At 35.0% G+C, this 14,929-nt stretch overlaps 1 protein-coding gene across 1 annotated transcript in view; it reads right to left on the bottom strand.

Annotated features, from left to right (window-relative positions):
• SEMA3D (sema domain, immunoglobulin domain (Ig), short basic domain, secreted, (semaphorin) 3D) overlaps positions 1-14,929 on the bottom strand; it is a 145,174-nt gene that overhangs the window by 37,046 nt on the left and 93,199 nt on the right. Inside the window, exons 9-11 of the mRNA XM_014528194.1 lie at positions 4,697-4,811; positions 3,392-3,461; positions 403-547 (exon numbers count right to left, since the gene is read on the bottom strand). Coding sequence (XP_014383680.1) covers positions 403-547; positions 3,392-3,461; positions 4,697-4,811 — 330 coding nt within the window. The remainder of the gene's footprint in view (positions 1-402; positions 548-3,391; positions 3,462-4,696; positions 4,812-14,929) is intronic.

Raw genomic sequence — 14,929 nt, 5'->3', positions numbered from 1 at the left:
TGCTTTAGCTTGGGAATAAATACTTATTTGGCATTTCCTACTAATTTAGAATATTTGTCATTCTAGATACTAAATCATTTTGATGATTCTGCAGACTCATTGAGTCTATGTAAGTACTGTAAGTACTATGCAAGTACTATATAAGTACTACATTCTCAGCATAGTCTGCACTTTAAGATAGAGTCCATTGTTTCCTATATTACTCAAAATTCTTACTCAGAAGAAAAATGTTAAATTCCAGTAAAGGATGGAAATGTTAAAACATCACGTAAATAAATAATACATTTAAAAAAAAAAACCACAGTACTTATTGCTGTGGTGAAGGATGTAGTTTATTACAACATATTTAAAAAGAGAATATGGGCGTAAGAAAGGTACTTCATTATTAAGTTGAATACATACAGTGCCAGGTCGGGGATAAGGAATTCTTCCATCATACTGCACCCAGCGGTGGTCTGCGCTTTCCTTATGAGCATATGGGCCATTAAAAACCGCTCTGATGTCAGCCATGCTATACACACAAACAGCAGAGCCTTTGAAGATGGAGCTGGAAGAAAGCAACATGATTCAATCCACAGTTTCCTTCATTGGACACTCATTGAGCACAAATATGAGAGGTGCTGCAGACAAAATGTAGGTATGATCTCAAGGAGTTTATGGCCTGAATAAAGTGTATTAACAGTCATATCATGGGTAATTGCAGTAATCTAAGCAGCACACAGATAGGTACCCAATACTGGGCTGTCTGGTAAGTTTTCAGGGAGTAGGTGACATCTAAACCAACAATGCATAAATAAGAATTTCCTAGAAAAACTGAAGGATAGAAAGAAATATGTAGAAAAGAGTATTATATCTATCCACATGCTCTTAAATTTTATTTGAGGTTATTTCAGCATAATGCCCTCTAAAGAATTTAAAATGAAAAGGTGCATTATTTACTTTTTTTTTTTAAAAAAAGGAATAATCTAGACATGTAGTTTATAATGATGTGTCTGTTTTCTTAAGTTGAGTGAATGACCATAAATACTGGCTATTTAATGTTTAATTAATTTAAATATGTTGAAACTGGGTCAAATGGGAGATCCATTTTTAATTTTTTGAGGAAACTCCATACTGTTTTCCATGGTGGACACAGTGAGTAGGGGGAGTGAGGGCATGTGCTGAGGGGGTGGGAGGAGCAGGAACAAGCGGGAAGAGGTCAATGGGGAAAAAGGATTCATATGTAATACTTTAAAAAATAAAGAATTTTAAAAAATGTTGAAACAATCTTTTTTGCTCCTTCTTGTATTTGAGTTTACATGTGAATCTTATCTGATGCTTAAAATTAAACTTAATTACACAGAGTTGGAGCACATGTAATTAAGAGGCAGAAAAGCTCCATGGAAATTTGACACAGTTTTGCCAACTAATGATGAAAACTGTTAACACGGCCATCAGATGTTCTGTTTTTGATTTATTTCTGGAAAATAAAGTACATTTTCTCTGAGTCTAAAACTTTCAATGATTGCTGTTCTAAAATACAAGATCACCCTTTATGATCGAAGAGACATATCATCTCAGTGCTACAAAAATGAGCTAAGGATTCTCTGAGCAGGAAGAACTCACTCATTAATGTTCTTGGAATGACGTTAATGGGAAACATTGGGAGCTGACAGTAAACAGGCATCTGGGAGAAAACTAGCTGCTAAGAAGAGAGATGTTCCCGTAAAAATCACGTGACTAGCCTATGATATTTTAAAGGGATGATGCATCATGCTTGATGCCATTGCTATTGTTGCAGATTAATTACATCTTCTCATTGGACGAAGGCTGTGACATGCATCCCAATATGACCACAGTCTTCAGGGTGGCATTAAAAATAAGATAATAAAGTGCACCAAGAACAAAGAGCTACCTTTTAACTTTGCATTTATTTAACTCTGGGTGGGCAGACCTTGGTAGGAGGGAAAGAGAACTATCTTGGGGCTACACCACCCTGGCACATATCTATGCCTTGTGTGTGGAACACACAGCGACTTCAAAGGCAGTTCTGTGAATGAAGAGATGCCAAGAGCCTAGGGCTGAGATACTTAACTTGAGTAACTACAGGCACTTGCTCTTCTTGCACCTTGTAGTTCAGACATAAATTAGCAGGAAAATGGAGCAGAAAACAGTAGCTTCTTAGGATATCTTCTTTATTCTTACATTTAAATGTTCACATGTTCTATCTTATAATGAACCAACAAGTATGTTTTCTGGTATATTCTGAACCAATAGTACATTTTAGTTTATACATAAGGTATAATGTATATGTAAGTGAGGATAATGCCACAGAAATGAAATTATAATTTGCCTGCAAAATATCTTAATAATTTAATCAGAAGGAGGCAGTAAGACCATTTTTCTAATACCCATAGCAATACTGCCAATTTCTCCAATAATAATATCAATATACATTGAAAAAGATTGATAGTGGAGCTGTGGAAAAAATGCAAAGTATTTCAAAGAATATACTGTAAACAGTAATATATGGTATAGTTTGAACATGGCCCAATGTAAGTTACTGAATTAAATACAATTAATACTCAATAAAATAAAGTAGTGTCCATATATTCTTTAAGAAAGCTTCATGGGTGCAAGGGAAACTTTTAAGGAAGTCACAAGATTCAATGACAAGTACCAGACAGTAGTATGCATAAAGAAGGAAATAATACAGGATAACAATTAGGAAATGACCTTTAGTTCTAGTCCCATTTTTACTACTAATTGGCTCCTCTTTTATGGCAAGTACACAAACTTCCTTTGCCTATATTAGTAGAGCAGTGATGGTATGGTGATAATGGAAGCCAAACTCCCATCTTCCTAGGGTAATGAGGAGGTGCATATAAGATAGCATGTGATGACATTTTAAACGTCAAGAGTGCCCCATCTCCTGTTTAGAGCTTAGCCACAAAACTGAGACATGTAGTTCTTTAGTATTACTACCTCTATGTCACACAACTTGAAATGTTTATTATGATTAGTATATGCATATGTCTTTGCACCAAGTTATTTTAGTCTGAGAATTTAGCTCACAGATATACCTGCTCACAGAGGAATGGGCATATGCACAAGTTTAGTCACTGAGGCATTATGCATACTAGCAAAGGACTGGAAACAATGGAACTATCTATGTACAGGGGATTGTTGAAATGAACTGTGACAAATGACACAGAGGACACTCTACTGGGGTAAAAAGAACAGAGAAACACTGTATGTATTGACATTAAAAGATTTATAGGAAACATGAGGTTGAAAAGGAAAAGGAAAAAATGTGTATTTTTTCACACGAAAGGGACAAAACATATAACTGTATTTTCTTACTTATACATAACAATTATCTAGAAGAATTACAAGCATTTTCTTAACTTACCTGGTTGTGGTAAAGACTCCATATACTACAGGGTTTCTTTCATCTCTTGTGGGGAGTAAGTATATGTCTTCTATTAGTGGGAAAAAATAATGATTCACTATATTTTTAGTTTTTGAGTTAACATGTTTGCTTTTAATAATACAACATTTCTGAAACTCTAAACAGTATGTAAAATGAAGGTAACAGTGAAAGTCATTACATTACTACACGAGAAAGTAAGGGTAAAAGACTGGCTTTCTTACTAGCTATGTGACATGGAATCAGACATTTCACCTCTTAGGTGTTACTTCCATCACCTATAAATGGAATGGCTTGCTTGATAATCTCCATCGCTATTTCCAATTAGAAGTATGTGATTTGACATAGAAATTAAAAACATAGGCTATTTTTATCCACCACTGTAAAAAGTGTTCTCCTGAATTATGTCAACTTATTAGTGACTGAATTACCTATTTGGTAAATGTCTGAAAATAGCTGCACAAATTAATTGTGTGGTATTGCTTGTGTAATTACTTGTGCAACATTGATACTAAAGCATGTGTAAAAAATATTTTAAAAGATTATTTAAGATGCGAGCATGCTTATAGTCAACATTAGAGATCATCCATGAATACTGAATATATACTTTAACACTATAAAATACAATCCTGACAAAATCATCAATGATACAACCTTTTTTATATTGCCAACAAAGACAAATTCAAGAAGATAAAAGCTCATAATACTAAATTTATATGAAACTGAAAAAGTTGAGAGGAGTAAAGAGGGAGAATGAAAGAAAGAAGCTGTCCAATGCTTCTCTAAGTATTATTATTATTATTTAATTTTTTAAAAAATTTACCTTTATTGTTGAAAGTATTACAGATGTTCCCCTCCCCCTCCCCCCCTTTTAAAAAATTTTATTATTTTTATTAACAAGTTGGAGGGACAGAGTTCACCAAATCTCCTATGCTCTCCAGCAGGGGGCATCCACCGAATAAGGAACCCAAGGTCTTTCTATCTATAGACAGAGAGTGGCTCCTTCCAAAGTGAAAGGCTACATGGATAGCGCATGGGCATTGTAGTCCCAGGGCTACAATGTCTCTTGTAGTTTTGTTTCCTTCTTAACTTTGAGGAAGAATTTTTCATTACAGACCTAGAGCACATCTGTGTTCTCTATATGTGCAAATTTAGTTAGAACCACTCCTTCAAGTTGTACTGGGCTATATAATCGGGCAGTTAGGGATAAAATAAAAGCAATGCTGAATTAATTAGGCAATAAGACCGTTTTTGTTTTTTTTTTAAGAAAAATGAAACGTGACTTACGAAGCTCATCAAAATGAGTATCTGCCCCATCACTTCCAGGAATTGAGCAAATCAATCTGGCCTTAAGAAAAGTTGTCCACTTGTTTATCAGGCTGCGTTGTCCTCCTACATCATTCTAACAAAACAAAAAAAAAAGAAGGAAATAAAGGTACAGATTTACCATCATGAGTCTATCACCAACTAAAAATGGTGGCGATGACAGGCAGTGTCTATTATATTAATGTCATTGCTTATAAAGACAGAGAGCCTACATATTCCAGTCTTTGAACTTTCAAATGAGGGAAAAGAGAAGAGGTCAATGGGGGTGGGGGAAGGGTACATATGTAATACTTTCAACAATAAAAATTTAAAATAAATAAATAAAAACTAAGAAAAAAGAAAAGACCGTTTTGTCCCCCAGCGTTAAATGCTTTTCTCATGGCTAAATGAATTCAATGTAAGCAGCACACCTCTACTGAATGAGTAGATGCATGGAAGGCACAAGTAAATAAGCCAGGCTTGGAATCGACTCCCATCTCTGCCAATTCTTGCTCAATGACCTACTAAAAACTGTTTTCTCATAGATAAAATTTAATTAATGCTTTGAGATAGGGTTATTTTGATGACTAAATGACAAATGTGTGAAGTGTTTAAGTATATTAAATTTGTATAAATGCTAGCACCGACTTGTATATGATGTATATGATTTAGGTCAATATTTGCATCTTTAGAAATATGCTTCAGTATAGATTAAAAAAATCTTCTCCAAATTTACTGCCCTACTAATTAAACTCCAAGGCAACATAAACATATACATATTAAAGCAATCTTGATTTTCCATATTTTATTTTACTCTGGATTATTTCATTAAAATGCTTTTTAGACATTTAGTAAAATATAAGCATTTAAATCAATTAAATGGAATAAACAAGTGTATGTATGTCACATGCCATGAGTCAGCTCCAACTCCTGGTGGCCCTACGAGTGAGTGATGTCTGCAACGTCCTGTCCTTAGCAGCCCCGTCCAGCTCCTGTAGACTCGTGCCTATGGCTTCTTTTATAGAGTTAATCCATCTCCCATTTGGTCTTCCTCTTTTCCTGCTGCCTTCTACTTCCCCCAGTATTATTGTCTTTACTAAAGAACTCTGCTTCCTCATGATGAGCCCAACATAAGACAATGCCGTAGGACCCACTTGTTTCTTTCTGGCATTTCAGGCTATCAGTAGAGCTCTCCTCCAACACCATATTTCAAATAAAGTTCGGTGTGTTTTTTTCCTATTAGCTTTAAAATGGACCCTTGTCTGAAACCTTTGCCTATAGAAAACTGTTTTCACTCTGAATTTGGTCCTGTCCACAATGCAGGTTACACATCAGGATAATCAAATGCTGAGGCACACCCATTTCTTTTAGAACATCCCATAGTTTCTCATGATTCACACAGTCAAAGGCTTTACTGTAGTCTATAATGCATAGACCAATCTTCTTCTGAAATTCTTTGCAGCATTTCATATCTAAAAAAATGCTTACAATTAGAGTACCCCTTCCTTTTCTGAATCCAGCTTGCACAGATGGCATTTCTTGTTCCATATAAGGTAGAAGTTTTTGTTGCATCACCTTGAGGATCACTTTACTTGTGCAGGAAATTACAGTAATGGTCCTAAGAGTTACTAGACTCCTCGGCATCTCTTTTCTTCAAAATGGGGATATGTCTTGAATATTTCCAGTTCCCAGGCCATTGTTTTGTTTTCCACATTTCTGGACATTTTCTTGTTACGATTTTGACAAAGTGGCTTGAAATCATTGTATTGGTATCCCATCTAACCCTGATGATTTACTTCTTGCCAATATTTTCAGGGCGGTTTTCACTTCTCTTTCTAGAATTAAAGGTTCTTTCTCATAAAAATCTTCAGTTATGCGTCATCCTTTGTCTCTTCTGTATGGATTTTCAGTACACCTTCCACCTTCCCTTTATTTTCTCCTGTTCTGGCAATGCACTTTCTTGTGGGCATTTAGCATTCCCAGTTTAGGTTTGATTTTATTTTTCATTTCTTGAATCTTCTGATAGAGAGCTCTTATTTTTATTTTATTTTTTTTGTTGTTGTCTTCTATCTCCTTGCATTGACTACTGTAATAGTTTTCTTTATCTCTACATGATAGTTATTGAAAAACTGTGTTCAGAACTCTAAGACTGCCTATGTCACTTGTCACTCTTGTCTGACTTTAATAATTTTTAGTGTTTCTTCTGTCATCCAACCAAATACAACTAAACTATTGAGTAATCCACCATAAAAAGATATACTTACTATTCCTAATATAATATGTCCTTATGAACACCAAATTAATATGATTTTTTGGTTTGACTCAACTAGATCTGCTATGCTTATAATAAATAAAATGAGACTGTTTCACAGTTTAAATACTAGTATATTAAGCCCTGAATCTTCATCTCCAAAAGTTACTTTTGGGGCCACTATTTCCATTGATGTATTTACTTTTAAATATAAACTCTATAAAAAGGTTTATCCTTCATGTAATCTATGATCTGTAAAGTTAATACAAACTTCACTGTCAAATTTCTAGGCTGTACATTTAGGAGCTGCCTGCCCAATGTTTCTTTCATCTTTGAAAGTTAAATTAAATTACAGAAAAGAATCTGAATGACTACTTCAAACAGGGGAATTGAAACTCATATAAATAGCTGCTATTCTTGAAGAAAATGGGAGGAGGAGGGAGAGATCCCTTTCAGTGTTAACATGGGTAATACGAACATGCGATTTTTAAGATGATATAATGACAGTATCAAAGCAAATCTCAGAAACCTCTTCGGTTTGGGGAAAATCTAAGAAGGCAATTAAGACCGAGAGGACTGGAGACCCTAGTTATCTTTATAGCTTTAGCACCTAACACCATGACACCCAGAGTTAATCACATTTTACATCCCTCTGAACAACAGAATCATTTAAAGCAATAGCTCTGTATAATTATTACTTAACAATTACATTTTATTGAATCGTCCTTTAGGGTTATAACAAATAATTTAAAAAATAATAATTTTGAAATTTAAAGATGACCAAGTGAAATAAAATATTTCATTCATGAACTAAAATTCGCGCTTAACAAACAAGATACCGCACCTCACAGACTGTTCTATGTCTCACTGTTTTAAAATTTGAATGATTCCAAGTCATTAGGAACTTGCTTTTAGAACATGTGTGCAGCTGAGTTTATGTGTGTTGGAGGCTAACTATATAGGTATGTGTACATATACATAATAGAAACACGATGGTAAGCACAGCAGTTATTTAGATCTTGGACAAACAAAAGCCTTTTATGGCAGTTGTATTTTGACCCCGCTACTGTTTAGAATGGCTGACACATGGTGATAACAAGAAGAAAAATAACATCTAGTTGGTTTTCTAATAATTTTTAATTCTCACCAGAAAATGTACTTTCTTATTCCTTTTACCCAACATCTACTCCAGATGTGTCACTAACACCCTGCTTGCCAGGTGTTTAATAAATATGCTTAATAATTAGTGACTAAAAATACAAGATAAAATTGATGAAAGTCTTTAGGAAAGTATAGAGAAAACTATAGATAAATGCCAAAGAATTTGAATCTCCTTTGAATCTTATTTTTAGTGGGAAATTGAGGACAGGTTTCATTGAAGAATTAGATGTAATACCGTCTTTAAAATGATAGGTAGGTTCAGACATGCAGAGATCAGTTCAGGCAATAGTCTAAGTGCTGGAAACTAGGGGGAAAGGACAATAGGTGGGGTGATTCATAACATACATGGAGAACCAGGACAAGTTTGGTTTAGATGACGAATGGGATACTTTGAAATAGTGGAGGACATGTTATAAAAGTAAGTCAGGGTAAGATCAAGGAAGGCCTTCATACCAGGCAAAGCATCCATATGTTATCTAATATACAATGAAGAATTACTAAAAGATTTGGTATTAACAAAGAAGTAAAATAAGAGTTTTCTTTTAAGAAAATAAATACAAAATATATTGTATATAATAACTTTCTCAAAATGTGTATAATTGCTCTTAAAATTATATTTTGTATAAGGTGTTTCTATTAATTATCATTGCTCAATAATAAAAATAATCTGTGTATCAGCTAGCTATTGGATGATGTCATATGTCTGCAGATGTGAAGGCAGATTTATCTACATATAATTGTTATTGTTAATGCTAATATCCTCAGGACATTTAATAAATATAAATCCAGATGTTAACATAAATGAGGAAATATTGATGCTTCCTCCTAACCTAATGTAATAACGAATCGTGTGTCAATGTATAGCAGTATTCCAGTAAGAAAATATATTATCTGGAATTATTCAAAAAGAAATGTATTTTTAAATGATTTTAAAAATACAAGGTAAGTTATCTCCTCATCTTTCACATGACCCTTGATTTATAACATGTTATATTCACACACCAAGCCTTTATGGAATTTTTTTTCAGCAGAGCCCTAGGTATACTAAGCAGAGCTCTAGTTAAAACCTTTCTATTTTAATGTATTCTTCTTACATACTTAGATATTTATTAAATTTTAATTGCCTAATTGTATATTTTGAGAGAGTCAGCAATGTGTACCAAAAATAGTGTTGATTCAATTTATATATAAAGAAATATATAACTATCACAAATATAATTCCAGGAACTATGTCTGGCTTACTGCTTTACCACAGCACAGAGTGGTTGCTCAAATTATTTTGCTAAATTAATAGATAGCTTGAATATTTGTTTGAGGACATTCCTTTAAAAGGTGTACACGTCACTACTTAATCATAAAAAGGAGCAGTCACATTCTTCCTTTTATTAGATAAAAGTGACAATGAAGGCCATTTTATTCGATAAAAATGACAATAAAGGTCCATTTTCAAATACTGCCCCTCTTTCTAACTGCAATTATCATCCATATTTAAGACAGAGCGTGAAAAAATTCTAACTATTCTACTAGCTCCAAATTTGTTGGACAGAAAAGGAATTTATACCATACTTGCATAGTTTTTAACCTGACAAATGGAAATTGCAATCCTTTAAACAAAAGAATCTTCAAATATCCTTGCCCTACCCATCAAGCCGCATTCCCTGGCCCCTCAGGAATAAAAGGATTTTAAAAAATCCAGGTCAAAGATGAAAGCCACCTGCTGTCAGCAAGGAAACAAGTATAGTTGCTGGGATAATAGCTCTCAGCAATGGATTATAAGCATTTAATGACTGGATAGTAATTCTTACAGACATCCAGAAGCCTGACCTGGATGGCAAAGTTCAATTCACAAGGAGTTGTATTTCTCCTGCAGGAAAGTGTCAGTGGCTGACTTTGTTGACCAGCTCTCAGTCCCTGGATTTGTTTGCAAATCCACACAATCCTCCTTGAGAACTTTAAGCCCACAAGAGGGCTGAAAGGGAGGCAACCACTTTTGTATTAAAGTGTCACCTCCTTGCTTATTTGTGTGAAGTTCTAAAGAACACAACCTCTCACTAACACAATAGATTTATTATTGAGATGTCAGAATCAGCAGCTTTTAGTCACCCTTCACTCCTACACGTCTCCACTCTATTTATCACAGCTTCTTTGTGGTCTGATTGCCAAAGCCTTGACATCCTCTACACAAAGATGCAGATGAAAGTAACAAAGAAATTAAGTGTAAACAAGCCCGACCACATGGGTTCAGTCTGGGTGGTGAGTGCAGAAGGTCCTTGTTTTCTTATTCCCTATAGCTTCTGATATGCTTGCAATATCAGAATTTAATTTAATTTTATATTAATATAAAAGATAAGAAAAAATTAAAATGAAACAAATCACAATCTACAATCTTTTAGCAACTGTAAAATATAGTATTTCTGAGTCATTTGGGTGATGGCTGCCATGTTATGAAATACTATGATCTTGTAATCACAGTAACTGTTAAAGGGTTTGAGTAGTCATGAGGCAGGTTACTAGTGATTCCATTTTCCTTCCACTGTCCCAGCAAATGCACGTCCCTATAAATCTTACCTAGCCATGTAGAGTAGCTACAAGCTGTCACACATGAACTCTTATTGAGTGTGTCTTTTGACCTTAGGGTCACTATGCTGGGTTCATCTGTTAAACACGATTTTGTCTACGTGCCCCATCCTCTTTGAGGATCTCTCAGCACTTTATAAATATTGTCATTTTCACCAGCATATTGGGAAACAGAAGCTTGTGGAAATGTAATGATGGACTATCAGCTCCAATGCTCTTAAATCCTGATGAATTAAATCCTGATAAATCAGTGAAATCTCCAAGATATTTGTGAACATGTATTCTATTAGAATATAGATGTGTATTCAGAAATTTGTAACCATACTGATGAGTTTAAGTTGAAGGATACCAGGCTTTTCTTATCAATAAACACTGGAGAATGACATACAGTAAGCACTTTTAAAAAATGGTTTGATGCTAGAGTCAGAGGTTATAAATTCTCCTTTGCTTAAAGTTTAGTTCTTTTGCCTAATGCTGCTCTTCTGCATCTTTGTGCAGGAATATCCTGAAACACTTTGAAAACTGTGCTCTAAGCATCTTTTGTGCACCTTCTCCCCAGTATAACCCATCAATAACATTTAATCTCAGAGTATAACTCATCAATAACATTTAATCTCAGAGTATAACACATCAATAACATTTAATCTCAGAGATTTTAACTTGAACTAACTCTGCCCACCTTCTTTTGAAGTGTGACCTAAATACTAGAGTAATCTAAATCAATAAAATAGTGTTTGTTTTCATAACTGAAACAGTCACACTGAGGCAAACACACAGTTGATCCTTTTTAAAATTCAACAAATAAGATTAGGGCGATTTAATACTCTTGTGTTTTCAATATTATTATTTCACTACATCATTCATATGCTTATCTGATATGCCACTTATAATAACAGCTGTACCTGGCTGGTCTTAAATAGTCTTGTGTTGACATATGCCTTCAAATTGCCTAAAGACCCAGTTGCACCAGGAAATATTGGAGATATGATCAAGCGACTGACATGTCAGAGCAATTGTCCAATTTACTCTTCTCTGTGCTGCCTCAATCTTCATTGAGTTTTTTCTAGGGATATATTTTATAATCTTTGTAAACTTAATATGGATGGTCTACTCTATGGTGTATGTAAGTAAATAATAGTAATAATAATAATCTAAACACAGGATGGACTATTTAGGAGCTTGAAATTATGATCATGTGTGAGAGAAATAATAAGTAAAACCTGGAATGAAATCTCAAGAGCCTCGTTAGAAGGGCAGTCCATATACTATACTAAAATAGATGGTTATACTGAGAGGAAAAACTTAAATGAGGATATTTTAATATGTTTATTGAACTAATGAAAGATAGTGAATTACACCCACTGAATAAAATCACAGTCGAAAATGTTGCATTTTCCTTTTCAGCCTATGAGTTTTCTTTGCAATACGCTATAATGTCACTGTTTCATTTGAGATGCCAAAATAAGTACCTCCCACTAAAATACAAAAATACTAAAATACTAAAATACAAAAGCAAAAATAAAAACATATATAAAAGTATTCTACTTCATCTTCTAATAACCTTGAAATACCTTAATAGAAAAAAACACACACAACTATACAAACTGAGACATCGCAGACAAAGGAGAGAAGAAAAAGCACGCAAAAGACTTGTATGGCAGGTATTCAATGCAGTGGTTTTCAAAGCAATTAGCTCTGTGGAGGCTCTCAAAGCAAAAATACAATTTTTTTGCTTAAAAAAAGAACTCTAGTGTTTAGAGATGACTGTTTTTCATTTGTCATTGGAGAATTGAAATGGAGAACATGTTTTTCAAGCTACTTCCAAAACTTATAAAAATTAGAAATGTAGGATTTGGATAATATACAATATTTTTAAAAAAACCCATTTCTAAGATTTAACAGATTAAAATGAGGTAAATCTAGACATATTAGGCAGTCTTTTTCAGGTAGGATGAGAGTTCATTAAATAATAAAAAGCTAGAGCCAGCCCCATAAACCCTCGCCTAGGAATTTCTGACAGGAAAACAGATGGTAGTGGAGCAAAAGCACATCTGTAACTCGTGGGCTCTAAATCTCTCATTTAGGTTGTAAGTGACATGCTGAAAGTAAGCAAAAAAACCACAACCTGGCGGAGATCAATAAATACGGAAAGTGTCATCGGCCTAAAAACACAAATATTCAAAGGTAGCAATTGTCCAAATAGGACCATATTTCAAAATAGACAATGCAAGGGGAATTGAGGCAAAGGGCTATTAATTAGCCCCCCCCCCCCACCCCAGGCAAGTTATGTGAAAGGGCCATCCAAACTGAATTCCTGGCATGGACAAAGGAAATACTGCAGAACAAAAAAGAGAACTGGCATAACCTACCGCTGGAATCCGGTGTGGGCTAGCATAAGTAAGCTAATGGACAATGCTTCCAAAAATGAACAGAATCCAAAAATAATGCAAAACAGCCTTGAGGCGGAAAGTTGTAAGCAAACCTCACTGAAGTGACTGGAATTTCCACACATTAACTTACAGGGTGGTTCTTCAAGGGACACACACACACGGCAATGAACATCAGATAGACAGAAATAATAGTACCTAAAAGGACTAACTTGCAAAGTAAATAGAGAAAAATTTTTTTCAGCAGGTTTATTTCATGTTGTTTCACCTGTAGGTTCAGTCAGCATTTCTTACCTTACCAAGCAGATCTGTGTAATTTACCACCTGTGAGAGCAGTCTAGGGTGTAAGGTGCCCCATTTAGTGCTTGAAAATATCGGTTGTTGTACAGAATCAACAAATCATAGAGTCTGGCAAGGACTTTAGAAATCATTCTAGGCTAAGTCCCATATCCTATATAATAAAAGCATAAAATACAAATTGACCGAACGGCCGAACAGCAGAACGACCATCGACCATCGAGATGACCATCCAGGACCACGTTATGACACCCACTAGTGCCAGACCAGCCAAGGCAGGTGCGATGAGATTGGTCGGGGGCCCTGCCTCCCTCTGTGAGAGAAGCCCGGGTCCCGGGTGCTGGAGGAAAGCCAGGTGCCGGCAGCTGGGGGAAGGAAGGCCTACTCTTGCATGAATTTCGTGCATTGGGCCTCTAGCTTTAAATATGAAACAACTGAGAACGTAGTTTGACTGGATAGTATTGACACAACTGAAAGATAATTCATAAGTAAATGTGTTCTGCCATGTGCAATGATAAGCATATTGGATTTGAAAGAGATTCTGTGGATGATGAAAGTATTTTTTCTCCTGAGACTGTCATTGATCAACATACCCTATGAAATTATCTTCCAAGTCAATCTCTTTACTATTTAGTATCTCTCCCTGTCCATACCTTTTGTCCAAAATTTGCATTGTTCAAATTATTGATACAATTTCACCAGACATGTCTCCAAATTCTTTTGACTATGTCCAGAAATAAGATCCAAATATTGCTAAAAATGAGGGCAAAGTAATGACAGTATATTCAGCCTTTAAAACTAATAAAATATTAACTCTTTCCAGTAACCTTTGTAACTAACCTGTCTCCAACCTTCCACTACACATATACTATCACTCTTCCTCTCCTAAGCACAGTTAGTTGAACTGGCTCCAAAAATGTGCATGTATGACGTGTGTGTGTGTGTGTGTGTGTGTGTGTGTACATGATTTTTGACATTTAACTCACTCTGGTATGGCCATGTACTTACATTATTTACAAGTCAGTCTCTTAGATTGTTAATTGCTTGAAAACAAACATCTAAGTCACCCTTCCTCAGTTTTCCAGTACCTTCCTCAGTGTCTGTCACATTCAAATTCATATGATCTCACATAAGCCTTTCCTTTGACTGGGAAAAGAGTAATGGGAGAGGTGGGTGTCCTCATTTTCTAAGTTAAGAAACTGAGCTGGGAAGAAGTAGAGCAGAGATGTAAACCTAGATCTGATCTCAAGTTGAATATTCATATCACTTGGGCAAAATTATCATCCTTACTGCCAAATATAACACCAATTTTAAATATATATATATTGATTTCAGAGAGGAAGGGAGGAAGGGAGAGGGAGAGTAAGAGAGAGACATCAATGATGAGAGAGAATCATTGATCGGCTGCCTTTTGCACACCCCCTATGGCAGTGATGGCGAACCTATGACAGGCGTGTCAGAGGTGACATGCGAACTCATTTTTTTGGCTGATTTTTCTTTGTTAAGTGGCATTTAAATATATAAAATAAATATCAAAAATAT

This window comes from Myotis brandtii, unplaced genomic scaffold, assembly GCF_000412655.1.
Source record: "Myotis brandtii unplaced genomic scaffold, ASM41265v1 scaffold621, whole genome shotgun sequence".
Classification (NCBI taxonomy): Eukaryota; Metazoa; Chordata; class Mammalia; order Chiroptera; family Vespertilionidae; genus Myotis; species Myotis brandtii.
Note: the sequence above shows the minus strand (reverse complement) of the source record. Positions and strands in the feature narration are given on the sequence as shown.